Consider the following 22,956-nt stretch of genomic DNA (forward strand, 5'->3'; position numbering starts at 1 on the left):
CTATAGCTTATATCCCTGGGCGCGGATGGAAGAGAAAAATTTATGAAAGGTGTCAACGCAGGATAGTCCGGATGGTGGATAAGCAGCCCCACACAAGTTCCAAAGATATTCAAGCTGTCCTGCAGGCTCAGGGAGCATCAGTGTCAGTGCGAACTATCCATCGACCCCACTGTTGACACAGACATAAAAAAGAAAGACTACATTTTGCCAAAATGAACTTGAGTAAGTCAAAATCCTTCTGGGAAAACGTCTTTTGGACAGATAAAGCTTTTTAGTAAAAAACATTCTACTGTTTACCAAAAACTGAATGAGGCCTACAAAGAAAAGAACACAGTACCTACAGAGAAATATGGTGGAGGTTCAATTATTTTTTGGGGTTGTTTTGCTGCCTCTGGCATTGGGTGGCTTGAATGTGTGCAAGGCATCATGAAATCTGAGGATTACCAATGGATTTTGGGTCACACTGTACAGCCCAGTGTCAGAAAGCTGGGTTTGCGTCTGAGATCTTGGGTTTTCCAGCAGGACAATGACCCCAAACATAAAAAAAGCACCCAATCCTTTTCTGTAAGAAATACTTCATTTTCTAGAAATATTTCAGGGGTGCCAACATTTACAGCCATGACTATTACACAGTATTGTACTATTGTTGTATGCCAAGTTTGTTCAAATGACACTGCCTATTTAAAAGAAAAAGCTACTAGTTTTTGATGCAGGTTTTTTTTTGCCAAAGCCAGGAGTGCTTTTAAAACGAATGGGAAATATAATTGACAAATTCCTACTACTTCTCCCTGCTAGACTTACTTCTGGCTGTTGCTTAAACAAGCAAAAAAAAAAAAAAAAAAGCTGTATGCTTAACAACTCAATGTTATACTTTAAGATTGCAATATATATGTGTATGTAAATCACTCAACTATTTGCTCATCACATAACTAATAAAGCGAAAGGTTGTGAAGTATATGATGGACCTCAATTTACTCAGGGTGAAGATGCACAATCAAATATTAGAGCGCACAGGCACTAGAAGTTATACTACTGTATAGTAGACATCACATCAGAGATATATGTTCAGAAGCTTAAAAACAGATTAAAGTTAAAAAAAAAAAAAAAGTGTTTTTTCCCTCTTCACGGTCAGTTTACATAAGATAAAAATGGAAACACTTCATGTTAACCAGTACACTTTAATGTCCAGGTAAACCGGGACATCAATTTCGTAGAGCCTTGTTGAGAACACCGCTGCCACTATTGGGTGTCTCAGCTTCAGTATAAAACAATTGTCTGAAAAGGCAGGAGCGGCACATCTTCAAGTTGCTGCCATGCTACTGGAAGCCATTGTCCCAAGAAACGTAAGTCTATCATCATGAGTCTGTGTCCGAGCCAGAACTGCTCTCTCGGCTGATTTCAATCTGTAAGGAAGGCAAGTTGTCCAGGCGGCTTTTCTTTTGCCGAATCTGTTCCTTCTCTTTGATTAAAGCTCCCCATGCTTGCTGCAACACAGAGTCATCTTCTTCTGGAGCTACGACGACTTTCTGTTCCTTCTCCACTGTTTTGGGCTTGTCTTTAGGTGCTGTTCCTAATCGATTCCACAAGCCTCCTGCAATGCATAACAGAAAGCAAGTGTGATGTAACTTTATACAACATATTGATACACTGCCACTGATTCATAAATCTGTTGGGAGCCAATAACTGGACTGATTTCCCCATAACCAATCACAGCTCAGATTTCATATCATAGGAGCTCTCTTAAAATAAGAACTGAGCTGTGATTGATTGTAATGAGAAAATGACAGAATTTAATATATCTGGTCCACTATGTTTTAAACCCTTTGCACGGCATTGATTGCAATGGGATTCTGCTGCACTGTTCACACGGGGGAAATACCAATTCCTGCATCCGCAAAAAGAATAGACTTGTCTATTCTTTTTGTGGATTTTGCTCGGTAATGCATTGCAGACTATAAGACTGCACATTTCTGAGCGGTCCGAGCACCCAACAGATCAGTCAAATAATGCCATTTAGCACATTTTATGCCATGTGAACATGGCCTTATAGTGCTGATGTGTGTTCTAATGCTAGGTGGCTACATGAGCCTTATTTTATGACACATTCTATGTTTCTATAACACCTGCTAAAAAAGGAGATTTTTTTTGTCCTCCCCGTTAAATTTTTTTCGTAGCCTTCATTGGGGGACAGAGAGACCATGGGTATATGCTGTTGCCACTAGGAGGCGCTGACACTAGGAAAAAAAGTCAGCTCCTCCCTGGCAGGATATACCCGCCCACTGGAAGTGAGGTAATCAGTTTTGTCACAAAGCAGTAGGAGAAGCCAACCAAGAGACAAGTCCGAAGGACCCTAGATAGAAATCCCAGAGAAACACCCAAGAACCGGAAAAGGCTATCCAGACAAAAAGGAAGACATGGGTGGGTGCTGTGTCCCCCAATGAAGGCTTCGAGAAAGATTTTACAGTGAGTACAAAAAAAAAAAAAAAAATCTCCTTTTCTCGGTTGCTCTTTATTGGGGGACACAGAGACCATGGGACGTACCAAAGCAGTCCCTGGGGTGGGAAGAACACCACCAGAGGAAGGGAGTCAGTCCGGAGACTGAACCCCAGCCGGCCGTAAGATTCACAGACGAGACCCTGGGCTAAAAAGGCAACCAAGGCCTGGAACTGAGTGTCCAGCAGTTCCCACTGTCCATGGAGATTGACTAGGGCACCAAGGAAGGGACCGTCCTTAGAAGAGACTCTAAACCAACACGCCACAGAAAGACAAGAAGGGGTGATGCAGAGACCCGATGGGCCGAACCAACCTGGAAGGAGGTAGGAAACCAACTCCAAGAAGCACAGAACCAGACAGAGTGAGAGCCTGGTTGGGAACAAAAAAGGAAAAGGTAACGACAAGAGAACCCCATACAGAGGACCAACCGAAACCAGAGAACCTGACTGGAACAACCCGGTAGACAGGCTTTCCGTCCAACCCTGGGAGTAAATTGACCCCAAAGGAAGAAACAAAGTAAGGAGTAACCCAGTGACATGGAACTGGAGACTCTCGAGTCACCAGGAGGTGCCCCACCGGAAGGGGAAGCAAACCCAACAACTGCGAAACGCTCCGGGAGACATACTGCTATGTCGGGACAAGAAGAAGAGCGGTACAGAAAGACCGCCCCACAATGGGATCACAGAGAAACCTGGGCAGGGGCACTACACGTGCCCGAGACCGCAATACTCACAAAAGCCCGAAGGACCAACCCTGAAAATAAAAGGTACACCGCAGCAGTCTAGGAGAGAGCCCAAAAGAAGAATTAGTCTTGGACCCAGCTGTCTGAGAAAACCAGAGCACTCCCAGCAACGTCTCGTCAGGATGGGAATGGAGGGAAAAGCAAAAGGGAACCCAGCTGGGACTCCCAGGCTCTGGGCCCAAGAAGGTTACTCCAAAAGATTGGAGTGGCAGTGTAGCACCACCGACACTGGCAAAGGGAAGGATGAGAACACCCTTCCCGGATATTGGGAAGGAAGAGAGCAATGGCAGATTGGCTGTCGCTTAGCTATACACAATTGCATAAACCCCTCCTACTGAGGAAAATGCCCTAGCTGCATGAGCAGCAGTAGACAACCAGAAACAGGAGGAGAGCCATGCTGCAATAGTGAGCAGTACGCACCCAAGCAGAGCCAGCGAAAAGCACTTCCGATTGATCCCAGCAACAAAAAAAAACAAAGGTCCAGCAAGATACCCCGCCATGTAGAGGGAAGTGTGAGATGGCTCCATCTTGGAAGAAGAAAGTGTTCAGTGAAATAGCCCCCCCCTAGTGGAGGGGAAAAAACAAGGGGTGGTGGAGACTAAACTCAGGCACTGACCGTGCCAAGCTTCCTGATCCCAGTACCCCCTGTGCCATGTACTGTAGGAGCAAGGAAATGCCGCCCTACAGTAACAGATCAAAGCACTGGTTACGTAGCCCCCAGGGACCCTGCAAAAGCACACCAAAGCACTGAGGAGCCATGTTGTGTCCCCGGAGGGATTTGAATCCTGGACACTGGAACTGGGAGATACACAGACATAACTACCAATGCAAGTAAGAAGCACAAGTCTCAACCTACACCGTTGGGAGGAAACACCCCATTGGGCCAAAACCTTGGAACATGAGAAAAATAGGGGGGGGCATGGAGCCATCCTGGCCTATGAATAAGGCAACAGGGCAGGTGCCTGAGCCATCCCATACAGAAACCCAGGAAGATACCTGGAGACATGGGGGGGGGGGGGGGGAGGGCTGCAGAACAGGCCGTCACCCCAGCAGGCCCCATGCCTGAACAGAGGTGCTCAACCACTGCAGACTTGTGGAAAAATTACACAGAAAGGCCTGAGGTACACCCCACCGAAAAGGGGGGGGGAGAGAGGGGTGGAAGGCTCTACATTTGCCAAGGTGTGGGAAGTGTATGGTAGGTAAGGCGATGGGCTTTTCTTGTCCGGCGCTCCCAAGACAGCGCCGACAGGGGGGGGGGGAGAGAGTCCTCCCTCTGTTAGTCTCCCCATTTCCATGCCGAGCACGTGGAGAAGGGGGCAGAGCTGCCACCATTATGGGTCCTGCTGGCCAGCAAGCGCCGGAGGAGATCCGACCAGCTGAAGTCAAGAAAATTAGCGTCCGCAGAAAGTACAGGGAGCTGCTGCAAAAGCCAGTGGCTGCCCTGAGACAGAAATAGCTGCCGTAACTGTGTCCACTGGGGGGGGGGGGGGGGGGGGGGTTATAGGGAGGGGGGAAGGGATGATATACTCACCCACAGTCTTCATATACTCACCCGCGGTCTTCTTACACTCACCCAGACGGCTTCAACCAGCTTATGGCCACGTTGCATCATACCAGGCTAAGATAGCTGGGCGAGCAGGGGCAGTGGGGGACCTGAACCCAGGGTACAACATCCAGGCGCTGGCCGTTGGCAAGAAGGGGTTAACAGTACATACTCTATGTCTGCCCCTTTGTCGCATATGGGGGAACAGGAAGCGCCATGCTCCTGAACCCCCACCTGAAAATGAGAAACAAAAGGGACGAAAAAAACTAACTAAACTGCCCTTACTAGAAAATAATAAAGAGAGACTAGGTCTGGGGAGCTCCCAGACCTGTGTCTTGCCTCCTACTGACACTATCTAAAAAAGGCTTACCACTTCCAGTGGGCGGGTATATCCTGCCAGGGAGGAGACAATTTTTTTTCCCTAGTGTCAGCACCTCCTAGTGGCTAGAGCATATACCCATGGTCTCTGTGTCCCCCAATGAAGAGCGACCGAAAAATAATAGTGTGTAGATCCTAAACATGTAAGTTATGTCCTATTAACATGCAAACATGTCCACAGATTACACTATAAATAGACAACAAATCTCGTCAGTCATGAAGATGACAAGTGGTCCAATTAACCCCTTAAGGAAGCAGCTCATTTTCACCTTAAGGACGCAGGCCTTCTTTGCAAATCTGACCACTGTCACTTTAAGCATTAATAACTCTGGGATGCTTTTACTTTTTATTCTGATTCCGAGATTGTTTTTTCGTGACATATTCTACTTTATGTTAGTGGTAAAATGTTGTCAATTCTTGCATCATTTCTTCGTGAAAAATTCCCAAATTTGATGAAAAATTAAAAAAATTTGCATTTTTTTTACTTTGAAACTCTCTGCTTATAAGGAAAATGGACATCCCAAATAAATGATATATTGATTCACATATACAATATGTTTACATTGGCATCATAAAGTTGACATGTTTTTACTTTTGGAAGACATCAGAGGGCTTCAAAGTTCAGCAGCAATTTTGCAATCTTTCACAAAATTTTCAAAATCAGAATTTTTCAGGGACCAGTTCAGTTTTTAAGTGGATGTGAGGGGCCTTCATATTAGAAATACCCCACAAATGACCCCATTATAAAAACTGCACCCCTCAAAGTATTCAAAATGACATTCAGTAATGACATTCAGTGTTAACCCTTTAGGTGTTTCACAGGAATAGCAGCACAAAGTGAAGGAGAAAATTCAAAATCTTCATTTTTTACACTCGCATGTTCTTGTAGACCCAGTTTTTGAATTTTTACAAGGGGTAAAAGGAGAAAAATCTTCCTAAAATTTGTAATCCAATTTCTCTCGAGTAAGGAAATACCTCATATGTGTATGTCAAGTGTTCTGCGGGTGCAGTAGAGGGCTCAGAAGGGAAGGTGCGACAATGGGATTTTGGAGAGAGTTTTTATGAAATGGTTTTTGGGGGGCATGTCACATTTCGGAAGCCCCTATGGTGCCAGAACAGCAAGAAAACCCCCATATGGCATACTATTTTGGAAACTACACCCCTCAGGGAACATAACAAGGGGTACAGTGAGCCTTAACACCCCACAGCTGTTTGACCACTTTTCGTTAAAGTTGGACGTGTAAATTAATTATTACTTTTTTTTTCACAAAAATGCTGGTTTCCCCCAAAATTTTACATTTCTACAAGGGGTAATAGGAGAAAATGCCACCCAAAATTTGTAACCCCATTTCTTCTGAGTATGGAAATACCCCATGTATGGACGTCAAGTGCTCTGCTGGTGAACTACAATGCTCAGAAGAGAAGGAGCGCCATTGAGATTATGGAGAGAGAATTTGGTTGGAATAGAAGTCAGGGGCCTTGTGCATTTACAAAGCCCCTTGTGGTGCCAGAACAAAGCCCCTTGTGGACCTCCCCCCATTTTGGAAACTACACCCCTCACGGAATTTAATAAGGGGTGCAGTGAGTATTTACACCCCACTGGCATTTGACAGATCGTTGGAACAGTGGGCTGTGCAAATGAAAAATTACATTTTTCATTTTCACAGACCACTGTTCAAAAAATCTGTCAGACACCTGTGGGGGGTAAATGCTCCCTGCACCCCTTATTACATTCTGTGAGGGGTGCAGTTTCCAAAATGGGGTCACATGTGGGTATTTATTTTTTTGCGTTTATGTCAGAACCGCTGTAATATCAGCCACCCCTGTGCAAGTCACCAATTTCGGCCTCAAATGTACATAGTGCGCTCTCACTCCTGAGCCTTGTTATGTGCCCGCAGAACATTTTAAGCCCACATATGGGGTATTTCCGTATTCAGGAGAAATTGCGTAAAAAATTTGGGGGGTCTTTTTTTCCTTTTACTTCTTGTGAAAATAAAAAGTAAAGGGCAACACCAGCATGTTAGCGTAAAAATATATATTTTTTTTACACTAACAGGCTGATGTAGACCCCAACTTTTCGTTTTCATAAGGGGTAAAAGTAGAAAAAGCCCCCCAAAATTTGTAGTGCAATTTCTCCCGAGTACGGAGATACCCCATATGTGGCCCTAAACTGTTTCCTTGAAATACGACAGGGCTCCGAAGTGAGAGAGCGCCATGCGCATTTGAGGCCTAAATTAGGCATTGCATAGGGGTGGACATTAGGAATCACTGGCGTAGAATACCCCTAACAGGGTGCCTCCAGCTGTTGCTAAACTTCCAGCATGCCCGGACAGTCAGTGGCTGTCCGGAAATGCTGGGAGTTGTTGTTTTGCAACAGCTGGAGGCTCCGTTTTGGTAACACTGCCATACAATGTTTTTTATTTTTATTGGGGGGGGGGGGGGGGGGGGGAGAACAGACAGTGTAAGGGGGTGTATATGTAGTGTTTTACCCTTTATTTTGTGTTAGTGTAGTGTAGTGTTTTTAGGGTACATTCCCACTGGCGCAGGTTTACAGTGAGTTTACCGCTAGGAGTTTGCGCTGCGGCAGAAAATTTGCTACAGCCCAAACTTGAAGCAGGAAACTTACTGTAAACCTGGGGGAAGCAAACCTCCAGTTCGGTTCTGTTACCTAACTCAGAATTTTCCAACCAGGGTGCCTCCAGCTGTTGCAAAACTACAACTCCCAGCATGTACTGATCACCGAAGTGCATGCTGGGAGATGTAGTTATGCAACAGTTCGAGGTGCGCAACTACAACTCCCAGCATGGAGAGACAGCTGTTTGCTGTTTGGGCATGCTGGGATTTGCACTTGTGCAACATCTGCAGGGCCACAGTTCAGAGACCACTGCAGCGTGATCTCCAAACTGTGCCCTTCCAGATGTTGCAAAACTACAAATCACAGCATGCCCAGACAGCAAACTGCTGTGTGGGCATGCTGGGAGTTGTAGTTTTGCAACATCTGGAGAACTACAGTTTATAGATAACTGCAAAGTCATCTCCAAACTGCAGCCCTTTAAATCTTGCAAAACTACAAATCCCAGCATGCCCAAACGCTGGGAGTTGTAGTTTTGCAACATCTGGGGGGGGGGGGGGGCTAGAGTTTAGAGAGTACTGTATGTGGTCTCCAAAGTTTAGCGCCCCCCTCAGATGTTGCTAGGCAACTATTCACTGGCTTCCATAGTCTTCATCAGGGAGCCACACGTCATCGCCGCAGCTGATCAGGTAAGGGACCTCCACCGTCGCCGGTCACGCTACAGTTCCCCCGTTCTGCCCGGAGTACCGTCGGTGGGCAGGACGGGGGAACCGAACTTTAACCCCCCTGCCCCCGATCTGCTATTGGTCGTCACGTTTGACAACCAACAGCAGGGAAAGGAGGGGTGGCACCAATGCCACTTAACTCCTATCCCTTCAGGGGGACCGGGGGTGTCAAAGAGACCCCCGATCCCCCTGATTTTCCGGGTCACCGGACACCGGTGTGACACGGATCCGCCGAAAATCGTCGGTCTCAGGACCCCCTGGGCATATGCACGGGATACCTGCTGATAGATATCGGCAGTCATCCCGGTCCGGTCCCCAACCGGCTAGCGGCGGGGACCGGAATTCCCACGGGCGTCCTTAAGGACTCGGGATGCAGGGCGTATGCATACGCCCTACGTCCTTAAGAGGTTAAAAGGGATACTTCCCCTGAAAACATTTTTTTATTTTTTTATCAACTGGTGCCAGAAAGTTAAGCAGATTTATAAATTACTTCTATCTCAAAATCTTAATCCTTCCAGTTCTTTTCAGCTGCTGTTCTTTTGTTTTTGAATTTCCTTTCTGTCTGACCACAGTGCTCTCTGCTGACACCTCTGTCCATGTCAGGAACTGTCCGGAGCAGGATAAGTTTGCTTTGGGATTTGCTCCTACTCTGGACAGTTCCTAAAATGGACAGAGGTGTCAGCAGAGAGATTTTTACAAATCTGTTTAACTTTCAGGCACCCCTTTAAGTAATAGGGCTAATTTGATATAACTGGTTATTATTAAATACATTTTTTTGGTAATTTTTAAAGCCATTTCATAGAAGCAAAAATGCCCCAAAAAAGGTTTGGTCACATAGGGATCACATGCATTAAATGTTGCACAGCAGAAAATATCTGCTGCATAAAATCCATGGTGTTTCCACTCTGTGTGTACATACCCTAAACTTGGAAATCTGAATCTAAGGCAGTCAACATATTTACCAGTTTTTTTCTCTTTACTGTCAGAGTACAGTCCTTTCCCTTCCATTTGTTTTGGTAAGCCAAGCCGGCTGTGCACATCAGAGACTGGTTCTCTGCGAGATTCTGGAGCTTTATTCACTACTTTTCTTGGTTCAGGTGAATGTGGTCTCTTTCCGAGCCTTTGTCGCACATCTGCATAGGGGAACCCAAAAAAACATTCTATAATACAGTTCTGCTCAATAAACAAGTGACAACACCTTTACAACCACAGCCAGTTCTTGTGGCGATGTTTCAGTTTTTCATGCCTGCGGCTGTTGTCGTACATGAACGGTAGGATGTAAAGAAGGGGTTCAGTGTCGTGAATATTCTGATAACTAATGCCAAATAACCTTGTTGGTAACTAAATGACATGGGACAAGTCAAAGATACACTGTCAATGACTCAATTATGGGCTATACCATTTTAGTGTGTAGAGATAGAGGACTGCTGTAAAAAGGTATACATACAGTAAATACAAGTTTCTTACCCCTTCCAGTAAATGGTACCAAAAATAAATTGGTAGGATTAGAGCAAAATATATATATTTTTTTAAATTTGGCAAACAAATGTATTTAATTTAATTAAAAATAAATATATAACAAATATTTTAAAACATTAAAAACCAAAAGAAACAAATACCTTGCTCGTCAAGTCAATGGATGAATAGGGAGAAAAATGAAAAAAAAAAAAAAAAAAACGTGGCTCTCAGAATGGCAAACACATGTAAATACACATTAGAATACAAAATATTTCTCTATTTTATACATTATAGAAAACAAACATTTACAACAACTGTAACTAAATTTATGACAGCAACAACATTTAGAAAGTCTTACCAGATTTAGCTCCTGCTGCCTGTCTGCTTGTACTGCTCTGTCTCTTCTCTTCTAGTAAGAGCCGGACATCAGCTGGCTTCTCAGAATGGGTTTTACTTCCAATTCGGTTTTTTACACTACTAGTAGAATCTGATCTCATCGAGTTCCTGTACAGGGAAATAATGGAAACTGTTAACCATTCAATATCCGGTGCCAGCTTAAAATCCAAATATAGCATACTACCTAGAAGTGTGCACTTTTCTAAACATCTCTATAACATAATGAGACATATTTAGTATTGCTAAATTTTTGGCCCACAAAAAAAATAAAAAAAATAAAAATAATTATTAGTTTTACATTTTTTAAGGCAATTATGCTCACTCAAAAAGGGGAGGTGGCTTTGCAGAAAATGGGCATGGCTTTAAGGGAAAGATGACCAGGCTTGTATAGGAATAGCTGGCCAGATTTACAGTTTATAATGGTCAGATTGTATATTTCTTGAGGAGAAAGCTGGGTTGTACAGCATCTTCCTTAAAGGGGTATTCTGGGCAAAAACATCTTATCCCCTGTCCAAAAGGATAGGGGATAAGATGTCTATGCGGAGCTGTGTCTCTAGTTTCAGAAACCTCTGGGTTTCCAGGACTGGGGACGTGACATCACGCCACGCCCCCTCCATTCGTGTCTATAGGAGGGGGCGTGATGGCCATCACACCCCCTCACATAGACATGAATAGAGGGGGCGTGGCATTACGCCACGTCTCCAGTCCCGGAAGCCCAGAGGTTTCCGAAACTAGAGACGCAGCTCCGCATAGAATGCAGGTGCTGCAGGGAGATCGCATGGGGGTCCCAGCAGCAGGCCCCTCGTGATCAGACACCCTTTGGATAGGAGATAAGATGTTTTTGCCTGGAATACCCCTTTAACACAGGTTCTATGATCACTTTAACCAAATTATTCTTTGGATAACCACTTTCTTGAACAATTCTGATTTGTAAACCCCACCTCAAACATTTCCTGTGTCAGTCTCTTACCTGATAGTTTTCAGCTGTGTCTCCAGTTCATCAGCATACATGGTCATCTTCATGCTCTTTTTTGGGGAGGGGGTGGAGATCATCTTCAACTCCAGGTCATAGTCCATTTCATCAGAGTCTGAGGTGCTAGCTGCAGAACGTCTTGCCCCCTCCCTCTCTCTTTTAAAAGCTTGAAGCTCATCTCTGTACTCTACCACAACACGGTCATCCTCATCCATGTCCTCTTCCTCCTCCTCTTCTTCTATAGGCTCCTCTGGAACATTCACCAGGCCTACATATCAGGCAAATATTCAACCCATGAACCAAGCTACAGAGCCCAAGGGCCTTGAAAGCTTGCCTCCAATGCCACCTACATGGCAACACTTAATAAAATGCTTCTAATGGACTTTGTTTATTGAAGAGGTTACACTAACAGCATATGCTTCTGCTCTTGACTGCCAAAATGCTGGTGTAACCACTGACCAAAGCATCTAGGCCCTTAAATCACCAGAATAAGGGCTAGCTTTGCCAGTCGTGACCACAGCTATGAGCCGCTGATAGCAGCAACAGGTATGAAGAGTGCTCAGCTGCCGAGACTGCTCTATACATCTTTAATGCTACTAACAACACGTCATGAGGCTTTAAGAGGGGACTGGGGGTACATCTGGGACTGAGGGACCTTAACCCCTTGAGGACAAAGACAATTTTAAATTTTTGCATTTTACTTTTTAAAGAGCCATAACTCTTATTTCTAACTTATTTCTCCATCCACAGACCCATATGACGGTTTGTTTTTTGCACGATTAATTGTACTCTAACGAGATCACCATTTTTACCATAGAATGTATGGCAAAACCAAAAAATTATGCGTGTGTGGGAAATTAATAGGTAATGAAGACTTAAAAATAACATGTTTTCTTTATTCTGTGGGTCAATACAATTAAAATGATACCCATATTAACATGCTTTTTTTTAATTATTTTTTACTGTTTTTAAAAATAGTTTTTTTCCCCCACAAAATCAGTATGTTTAAAATTGCCATATTCTGACCCCCTATAACTTTCTAATGTTTCCACATATTGGGCAGTATGAGGGCTCATTTCTTGCATCGTGTTTTTTGTACCACTTTTGAGTATCTGTGACTCTTAGCCTTTTATTAATCTTTTTTTAATCTGAGGGGACCAGATAGTTCAGACATTTACACATGCACTGACACCAAATAAGTTTAATTTTTTTGTTTACTCGTTTTGAGGTATAATAGGAAAAGATAATTTTTTTAATTTTTATTGAGGGAGGGGCCTATTCACATTTTGTTAACTTTTTTTTTTTACCATTTATTTAACAATTTTTATATGTCCCCATAGGGGACCATTTAGTGCAATTACTAGACTGCTAATACTGTTTAGTGATAGTCATAGAACTGATCAGTATTATCGGCAACCTATTTCTCTGGTCTGCTAGAAGGCAGACCAGAAAAAGACCCGGTGAGGCAGGTAAGGAGACCATCTTGGCTGATCTGATCCCTGTGGCCATGCTGCAGGCGATCCGATCAGCCATCAGAAGCGCAAAATTGTTGTGATTAGTACTGATCACCGGATATAATGGCAGCCAGGACCTACCGTGCATGAAGTGAGCACAGCTCCTGTGCTCACTACATGTACAGGACTGAAATGTATGTCCTGGGGCATGTTTGCATGTTTTTTTCCTTTCGAATTCCATTCTGACAATGCTGCTGCAATATTACAGATTGTGTATTTAGTTTAGCATAAAAAAATAATAATAAAAAAAAAAAAAAACACTAAATACAAGTAAAAAGGCATATAAGAACCATATGGCCAAACAAAACAGCATATAATACTAAGTTTATAATTAATGCATTGTGTATAAAAATAAAAAAAATTATAATATAAAAAAAAAAAAAAAAAAGATAAGTCAATGGGCAACATATTCAAATATTAGTCAGGCAATAGGGCTATATTTTAAACATATATAACAATAACATCTTCTGTATATTTGCATTACTAATATTTGGTCCTATGATTTTAAGAGGCTGTTCCAAAATGGAAATAGGACAGGTGATCAATGTGTGATTGCTGGATACGCTTTATCATCAACAGAACAGGATCCCAAGTTCCCAGTTTCTACTCAATGTACACTGCCCAGCTGTTTCCATCGTCTCCATACATACTGAACAGAGCAGCCCCAAGCATAGATCACCACCACTCCATTTCACTTTTTTTCTCACTGAGAATTACAGTGAGGCGCAGGGTTGGACCACTGCTGTAGGGATGGGTGTGGCTCTCAGAAGTGGGCCCTCTATAAGTAAGGCAAGCATGATTAAGAACTACAATTAAAGGACCACACCTTTGACTTAAATGTCTTCTGTTACCTGAATGAAGGTGCTGGTAGGCAGGTTCATCATCTCCAATAAATGTCCTCTTCTTAGTTACATCTCTTTGGACCCGACGTGAATGATATCTCTTTTTCCTACACATGAAAGTTTGAAATGGCTTTAATGTATATTTTTTACACACTTTTGGATGCCGTGGTACTCTGATTTTCACACAACGATTACTTAAACAATAACATCAGGCAGAGTGTCCCATGGTCACTGTACAGTAACAAACCAAAATACATTAGAAGACAATTGCAAATCAGTTAAGCCCTGTGTATACTACTGTCACAATCTTTTCCAGGCTGCTTCCTGTACATAGTGTACCAATCATGTCCTTCCCTGTAACAGACAGGAGTCTGGACATTGGCGGCTGTAACAAATTCTGGTGCAGAGAGCACATACACTGAACCTTGTATTTTCCTGAGTCTTAGACCTGCATGTGGTTATCCTCAGGATCCCAGTTACAATTTCTAATGCTCTATACAATGCATTGCTTCTAATAAATTTGACTTGGCCCCACCTTCCTGTGTGATCAATGGGCAAGGCATCATGGTGCATGTAGCTACCAGAGCTAGTGATTCCTGAAGTCAGTATTGCACATAAGAGAGTTCCAATTATAAAGGAGCAAGGTGGGGGGTTTACGAGTAGGATTTTAGGTGACCGCATAGCACTTAATTCATAGTTTACTGGAATTAAATTAAAGGGTCCTAGCCAGGAATTGGATTCTCTCTTTCATACTTACGATCAGACAATTAGATTAAAGGACATCTGCAGCCTAAATACAGTGGGGCAAAAAAGTATTTAGTAAGCCACCAGTAAGGCCTGTAATTTTCATCATAGGTATACCTTAACTATGAGAGACATAATGAGAAAAAAAAATCCATAAAATCACATTGTCTGATTTTTAAATAATTTGCAAATTATGGTGGAAAATAAGTATTTGGTCAATAACACAAGTTCTTCTCAATACTTTGTTATATACCCTTTGTTGGCAAAGTCTTCACAAGGTTTTCACACACTGTTGCAGGTATTTTAGCCCATTCCTCCATGCAGATCTCCTCTAGAGCAGTGATGTTTTGGGGCTGTCGCTGGGCAACACAGATTTTCAACTCCCTCCAAAGGTTTTCTATGGGGTTGAGATCTGGAGACAGGCTAGGCCACTCCAGGACCTTGAAATGCTTCTTATGAAGCCACTCCTTCATTGCCAGGGTGGTGTGTTTGGGATCACTGTCATGCTGAAAGACCCAGCCATGTATTATCTTCAATGTCCTTTCTGATGAAAATCTCATATTACATGACCCCATTCATTCTTTCCTTTACAAGGATCAGTCGCCCTAGTCCCTTGGCAGAAAAACAGCCCCAAAGCATGATGTTTCCACCCCCAGTAGGTATGGTGTTCTTTGGAAGCAACTCAGCATTCTTTCTCCTCCAAACACGACGTGTTGCGTTTTTACCAAAAATGATATTTTTTTGTACTCACCGTAAAATCTCTCGCATAGCCTTAATTGGGGACACAGAGACCATGGGTATATGCTCTAGCCACTAGTAGGCGCTGACACTAGGAAAAAATCAGCTCCTCCCTGGCAGGATATACCTGCCCACTGGAAGTGAGGTAATCAGTTTTGTCACAAAGCAGTAGAAGAAGCCAACCAAGAGACAAGTCCGAAGGACCCTAGAAAGGAATCCTGGAGAAACACCCAAGAACCATTGAAGGCTATCCAGACAAGAATGAAGACGTGGGTGCTGTGACCCCTTCAATGAAGGCTACGAGAAAGATTTTATGGTGAGTACAAAATTTAAAAAAATAAATAAATAAAAATCGCTCTTCATTGAGGGACACAGAGACCATGGGACATACCAAAGCAGTCCCTGGGGTGGGAAGAACACCACCAGAGGAAGGGAGTCAGTCCAGAAACTGAACCCCAGCCAGCTGTAAGACTCACGGACCAGACCCTGGGCTAAAAAGGCAACTCACTGTCCACGGAGATGGACTAGGATGCCAAGGAAGGGACCGTCCTTAGAAGAGACTCTAAACCAACAGGTCACAGAGAGAGACAAGACGGGGTGATGCAGAGGCCATATGGGCCGAACCAACCTGGAGGGAGGTAGGAAACCAACTCCAAGAAGCACAGAACCAGACAGACAAAGTGAGAGCCCGGTTGGGGAACAAAAAAGGAAAAGGGAACGACAAGAGAACCCCATACAGAGGACCAACCGAAACCAGAGAACCTGGCGAGAAAATGCCAGGGAGAGACGAAGGGGAGTCAATCAAGATGAAGACCAGAAACTTCTGGAAGAGAGAGACGGGAACCGTCTCCGGAGAGGCATGGTGCAGAAGATCCGAACCAAAAAGCTGTAGATGCCAAAATCCACTGTCCCAGGAGCGCAATGTGAGCACCCGGTGAGAAGAGCGGACTCTGAGAGGACGCCACACAGGCTGAACAGCAGGAAGAACCACAGCCATCCTGCAGACGAAAAATGGCCCAACTGGAACAACTCGGTAGACAGGCTTGCCATCCAACCCCGGAGTAAATGGACCCCGAAGGAGGAAATGGAAAGTAAGGAGTAACCCGGAAAGGTGACATAGAACTGGAGACTCTCTAGTCACCGCGAGTTGCCCCACCGGTAGGGGGAGCAAACCCAACAACCGCAAAACGCTCCGGGAGACATACTGCTATTTTGGGACAAGAAAAAGAGCAGAACAGAAAGACCGCCTTACAAAAGGGATCGCAGAGAAGCCTGGGCAGGGGCACTACATGTGCCCAAGACCGCAATCCTCATGAAGGCCCGGAGGACCAGGAGGACCGATTCAGAAAATAAGGTACACCACAGCAGTATAGGAGAGAGCCCAAAACAAGGATTAATTGGTCTTGGACCAAGCAGTCGGAGCGAACCAGAGCACTCCCAGCAACATCTAGTCAGGACAGGAACGGAGGGAAAAGCAAAGGGGAACCCAGCTGGGACTACCAGGCTCTGGGCACAAGAAGGTTACTCCAAATAATCGGAGTGGCAGTGTAGCGCCACCGGCACTGACAAAGGGAAGGTTGACCACACCCTTCCCAGATATTGCACCAAGGAAGGCAGACTGGCTGTCTGTGAGCTATACACAATTGCATAAACCCCTCCTACAGAGGAAAATGCCCTAGCTGCATGAGCAGCAGTAGACAACCAGAAACAGGAGGGGAGCCAGGCTGCAATAGTGAGCAGTAAGCACACAAGTAGAGCCAGCAAAAAGCATTTCCAATCGCTCCCAGCAAAAAAAAACAAAGGCCAAGCAAGGTACCTCACCATGTAGAGGGAAGTTTGAGATGGCTCCATCTTGGAGAAGAAAAAACTGAAATAGTGAAATAGTCCCCCTAGTGGAGGGGAAAAACAAGGGGAGGTGGAGACAAAACTCAAGCACTGACCATGCCAAGCTTCCTGATCCCAGTACCCCCTGTGGAAGGGAATTTCCCATGAACGCCATGTACTGTAGGAGCAAGGAAATGCCACCCTACAGTAACAGATCAAAGCATTGGGTGGACATTGCCCCCAGGGACCCTGCAAAAACACACCGAGGCACGGAGGAGCCATGTTGTGTCCTCAAAGGGATTTGAATCCTGGACACTGGAGCTGGGAGATACAGAGACATAACTACGAATGCAAGTAAGAAGCACACGTAGCAACCTACAGCGTTGGGAGGAAACACCTTGGACCTTAAAAAAAAAAAAAAAAAAAATTTTAAAAAAAGGCGGGGCAGATGGTGCAGCCATGGAGCCATCCTGGCCGATGGATAAGGCAACAGAGCAGGCGCCTAAGCCACCCCGTACAGGAACCCAGGAAGATACCTGTAGGCATGGGGGGGGGGGGGGGGGCTGCAGAACAGGCCGTCGCTCCAGCAGGCCCCATGCCCAAACAGATGTGCTCAACCGCCGCAGACCTGTGGAAAACATTACACAGGAAGGCCTGAGGTACATTACACCAGGGAGGAGGGCTCTACATGAGCAGGGTGTCCAGAGCATATGTAGGGACTCAGACATGGGTACCTCATGATAGTAGAGGGGTACAAAGACTGCCACCACGAAGGGAACCACAGACATCCAAATGTCCGGAAGCATGGAAACTAGCCTCAGTACCCAACAGCGTGTCACAACCATGCCCTGAGAAGACTAACGTTACGCTGTTAGAAGGGAAACCGAGAGTGCTGCTATGAGGTCCATAGAACCTGCAGGAAACGCCCACACCCCATCTCTTAATGGCGCTACACACCAGAACTGCAGTCGCAGACTTAAGAGATTAAAGGGTACCTGGGTATGGAAGGAATGATATACTCAACCACAGTCTTCATATACTCACCCGCGGTCTTCTTACACTCACCCAGACGGCTTCAACCAGCTTATGGCCATGTTGCATCATACAAGGCTAAGATAGCTGGGCGAGCAGGGGCAGTGGGAGACCTGAACCCAGGGTACAACATCCAGGCGCTGGCCGTTGGCAAGAAGGGGTTAACAGTACATACTCTATGTCTGCCCCTTTGTAGAATATGGGGGAACAGGAAGCGCCATGCTCCTGAACCCCCACCTGAAAATGAGAAACAAAAGGGACGAAAAAAGCTAACTAAACAGCTCTTACAAAAAAAAAAAAAAAAAGACCAGGTCTGGAGAGCACCAGACCTGTGTCTTGCCTCCTACTGACACTAGCTAAAACGGATTACCTCACTTCCAGCGGGCGGGTATATCCTGCCAGGGAGGAGACTACTTTTTTTTCCTAGTGTCAGTGCCTCCTAGTGGCAAGAGCATATACCCATGGTCTCTGTGTCCCCAATGAAGCACGACCGAGAAAAGTTCTACTTTGGTTTCATCTGACCATATGACATTCTCCCAATACTCTTCTGGATCATCCAAATGCTCTCTAGCAAACTTCAGACGGGCCCGGACATGTACTGGCTTAAGCAGGGGGACACGTCTGGCACTACATGACTTGAGTCCCTTGCGGTGTAGTGTGTTACTGATGGTAGCCTTTGTTACTTTGGTCCCAGCTCTCTGCAGGTCACTCACTAGGACTGCTATGTTTGCTTTAAATCTTCGAAGTGACTGTGAGCTGTAAATAAAATGACAACTGTATACCTTTGCTTGATATGCGTTTATGCTTATATGGGACCTGTCTGTAACCATTAGCAAACAGCCAGCAATCTTCACAGAACAGTGGTTAAAAATGCCCTGCACTGTATTCCCACCAATTAGCCCCCGGGGTAGTGCAGTATTTAGACACATCTCCTGCCCAAATCACATCTACATAGGCATGACTGACAGCCCGGGCACAGTGAAATTCTCTCCTCTGTGTAGTCCGGAAGGCTGCACTAATATCTCGGGAGTAAAGCATCGGCGTGAGGACAAAAACTCTCCACAGTGTTCAACACAAGAGATTTTCGCTGTGCCCAGGCTGTCAATCATGCCTATGTAGGTGTGATTAGGGCAGAATATGAGTGATTACAGCCTAGGACATGGTGACTTCTAAACACTGCATCACCCAAAGGGCTGGGAATTTGCATACATCGCAAGACGTTTTTAAACAGTGTTTTATTAAGTTTGCCAGCATAATTAACACACATAGAATCATGATAGAGACGCTAATGCATTTCTCTCAAACCTGTTCCTAATGGTTACAGTGAGAAAAATGTCATCATGACAGGTTCCTTTTAAGTAAAAAATAATAAAAACAGAATAAAAAGGTTATAAAAAAAAATGTAAATTAAAAATGCCTCCACCAGTACAACCCCTTTGAAGCACATTTCCATAGCATAATGTACCAAGAGTTGCTGAGGATTCCTTTCATGCCACCGTAGTTTGGATTTCCATACTTCATGTAATATCGGCTTCTTCGTGCTGCTCCCAGCTCTTTCTTGTCCTCTGAAAACCAAAAACATCAGAGAAAGAAGAAGAAACGGTGTCAGAAAATAATGTGAATAAGTGTTTTCGGCCAAACCAGTGTCCTCATATACACTAGCATTAGGGGGGAGTAAACACTTAACCCCTTGCCGCAAAACACTTTCTAAATGGCGCTGCGGCACGGGAGGGTTATGAAGCAAGCTCAGGAGCTGAGCTTGCATCATACCCACGGGCCCGGCTGCTATCAGCAGCCAGGACACGTGGGCTAATGCCGGACATAGCCATTCAGGCAAATGTCCTGCATTAAAGGGGTACTTTACTGGAAATTTTTTTTTTTTTTTTTAAACAGGTGCCAGAAAGTTAAACAGATTTGTAAATTACTTCTATTAAAAAATCTTAAACCTTCCAGTACTTAGCTGCTGTTATGATCCACAGGAAGTTCTTTTCTTTTTGATTTTCCTTTCTGCCTGACCATAGTGCTCTCTGCTGACACCTCTGTCCATTTTAGGAACTGTCCAGAGCAGGAGAGGTTTTCTATGGGGATTTGCTCCTACTCTGGACAGTTCATAAAATGGACAGAGGTGTCAGCAGAGAGTACTGTGGTCAGGCAGAAAGGAAATTCAAAAAGAAAACAACTTCCTGTGGATCATACGGCAGCTCATAACTACTGGAAGGATTAAGATTTTTTAATAGAAGTAATTTACAAATCTGATTAACTTTCTTGCACCAGTTCATTTAAGAAAAAATGTTTTCCCCTTTAACTCTTTAGTCTAAAGTGAAAGCTTCCCGGCAGCTCAGTCAGGCTAATCGGGACCATCGCAGTAAAACCGCAATGTCACGATCAGCTAAGACGCATCAGGAGGGTGCCTTACCTGCACGTCCAATCGGCGATTAATTGCTCCAAGCCTGAAATCCAGGCTTGAGCAATCAACCGCCGATAACACTGATCAATGCATAGCAATGCATTGCATTGATCAGTGTATTGAATCAATGTACTGCATGTTATAGTCCCCTATGCTGGCTATAACATTGCAAAAAAAATAAAAAATAAAAAAAAAAGCCGAAAAAAAAAAAAAAGTTAATAAAGATGATTTAACCCCTTCCCTAATAAAAGTTTGAATCACCCCCCCCCCCTTTCCCATAAAAAAAAAACTGTGTATATAAAAATAAACATGTGGTATCGTCGCGTGTGTAAATGTCCGAACTATAAAATATGTTGTTAATTAAACCGCACGGTCAATGGTGTACGCGCAAAAAAATTCAAAATTCCAAAATAGCGAATTTTTGGTCACTTTTTATACCATAATTTTTTTTTAATAAAAAGCGATCAAAAGTAAAATGGTACCGATAAAAACTTCAGATCACGGTGCAAAAAATGAGCCCTCATACTGCCCCATATGAGGAAAAATAAAAATAAAAAAGTTATAGGGGCCAGAAGATGACAATATTAAACATATAAATTTTCCTGCATGTAGTTATGTAGGTTTTTGTCGTACTTCTGAAAAAAATTATAAGTAGGGAATCATTTTAATCGGATGGACCTACAGAATAAAGAGAACGTGTCATTTTTACTGAAAAATGTACTGCGTAGAAATAGAAGCCCCCAAAATTTACAAAATTGCGTTTTTTCTTCCATTTTGTCGCACATTGATTTATTTTCCCATTTCGCTGTAAATTTTTGGGCACAATGACTGATATCATTACAAAGTAGAATTGGTGGTGGAAAAAATAAGCCATCATATGGATTTTTAGGTGCAAAACTGGAAGGGTTATGATTTTTAAAAGGTAAGGAGGAAAAAAACGAAAGTGCAAAAACGGAAAAACGCCCTGTCCTTAAGGGGTTACATTTTCAAAACAAATATAAAGTTTTGTTTAAAGTTTTTTTGCTTAGATTCTATATTTAGTATCCTGCATCCCTTCCATGTCACATTTATCAAGCTGGTGCATTGCAGTAGTCACTATTGTAAATGTATGGATTAAGTATGGCATAATGTTACATTACAGCTCCCGCGGTTTTCCTAACCTTGTGCAAATGGACAGTGGCGCAGTTGCTTATAACCAGATTGCTTTCATTTTTAAAAAGGTGACTGAAAGATGAAAGCATTAACCTGAACTGAAGAATAAGAGGTTAACCAAGTCTGCAGAATAAGAGGTTCTTAGTTCGTATACCTTTGGTGGCAAATCTCATAAATAGCTGGTTCCCCTTAAATGTTTTCATGGATAACCTAAGATCATTTCTCATTAGGGAGTCTTGCTCAGCTTGGGAGAGCGTGTCCATCTGTATAAAAGAAAATAAAAGCGAAACCAACTTGACAACAGTACGGTCACAAAGATAATATTCCAAGTAGTGTTGCTCGCAAATATTCGCAATGCAAATTTTTATTCGCGAATATGCAAATATATATATATAGGATATAGCACTATATATTCGCAATTACAAATATTCGTTTTTTTCCACAGTACACATCTCCCAGCATGCCCGGACTGCCGAGGGGGCGTTTTCAGCACGGAAAATCGTGCTGAAAAACTCGGCTTATACTCGAGTATATACGGTAGTTGTCCAGAGCAACTGATCAGGTTTCTTTTTAAAAATTTTAGAGGCTTTTTTTTTAAAAAGGTCAAAAGGTCTTCAAAAATAAAACACTTCCTGTCTCAGGTCTGTACAGTAACTAGCTGGGATGTATTAATTTGCTGGGGTCATTCCAAACAGAACACATTTTAACACCTCAGCCCAAATTACTACACAAACTAGGCTTAGATGGTAAACGAAATAGAAACAAAATTCTTCAATTTATAGTTAAATGTGTTGAAGGTGTGTACAAGACATTTTTCATCACTTCATGATTATGCCATGACATCTTCATTGATTGATCCAAGAAGCATTACATGAGGGCCACACTTTGTACATATGCTAAATTTAATAAGCTATGGACTTTATATGCATAAAAGCAACTGAAAAAGTTAAAGGCATGACTTCGCACCGTGCTTAAAACCTTTTTCTCAGGCTCCCCTTCAGCATCACTTGGATTATCTTCATCCACTTCACCTTCTTCTGTCTCATCGCCAGAGCTGTCATTGTATCTATCTAAGAGAGAGAAAAAACATGGCCAATATATTATCTTTAACTTGTCAAATGGTTTGGCTGGCAATAACACATGCCATCAGATGACCTTGTCAATACAAAGAGGATGACCTGTCAAACATTTTTTATTCTTTTTTTTATAAGTCAGGGTCTGGGTGTGAAGATCCCCACAATCTTTAGGTACAGCTGGGAGAAGTGCAATCTCTTACTGCAGGAGAAGTTCCCCATAAACCTACAGAATCTGTCTCCTGCTTTTGACACTCAGTGTTATCCAGATTATTAAACATGGTCCATACATGGATAATCTGCCAATGCTTAAAGGGGTTATCCAGGAAAAAAATTCCTTTTAAATATCA

General features: G+C 43.6%; 1 protein-coding gene across 7 annotated transcripts in view; it reads right to left on the reverse strand.

The window, feature by feature from the left end:
- Positions 1-1,162: 1,162 nt before the first annotated feature.
- The window catches only part of NCBP3 (nuclear cap binding subunit 3), a 45,619-nt gene continuing 23,825 nt past the window's right edge, over positions 1,163-22,956 (reverse strand). For 6 of the 7 annotated variants that reach the window (XM_056558745.1, XM_056558743.1, XM_056558749.1 and 3 more), the window contains 8 exons: positions 22,500-22,603; positions 21,688-21,796; positions 19,440-19,539; positions 13,646-13,743; positions 11,278-11,548; positions 10,270-10,415; positions 9,416-9,586; positions 1,163-1,591 (listed from right to left, as the gene is read on the reverse strand). In XM_056558745.1, coding sequence (XP_056414720.1) covers positions 1,356-1,591; positions 9,416-9,586; positions 10,270-10,415; positions 11,278-11,548; positions 13,646-13,743; positions 19,440-19,539; positions 21,688-21,796; positions 22,500-22,603 — 1,235 coding nt within the window. In that variant the 3' untranslated portion in view covers positions 1,163-1,355. The remainder of the gene's footprint in view (positions 1,592-9,415; positions 9,587-10,269; positions 10,416-11,277; positions 11,549-13,645; positions 13,744-19,439; positions 19,540-21,687; positions 21,797-22,499; positions 22,604-22,956) is intronic. The other variant, XM_056558744.1, reaches the window with a different exon arrangement.

The sequence above is a fragment of the Hyla sarda genome, chromosome 2 (genome assembly GCF_029499605.1).
Source record: "Hyla sarda isolate aHylSar1 chromosome 2, aHylSar1.hap1, whole genome shotgun sequence".
Taxonomy (NCBI): domain Eukaryota; kingdom Metazoa; phylum Chordata; class Amphibia; order Anura; family Hylidae; genus Hyla; species Hyla sarda.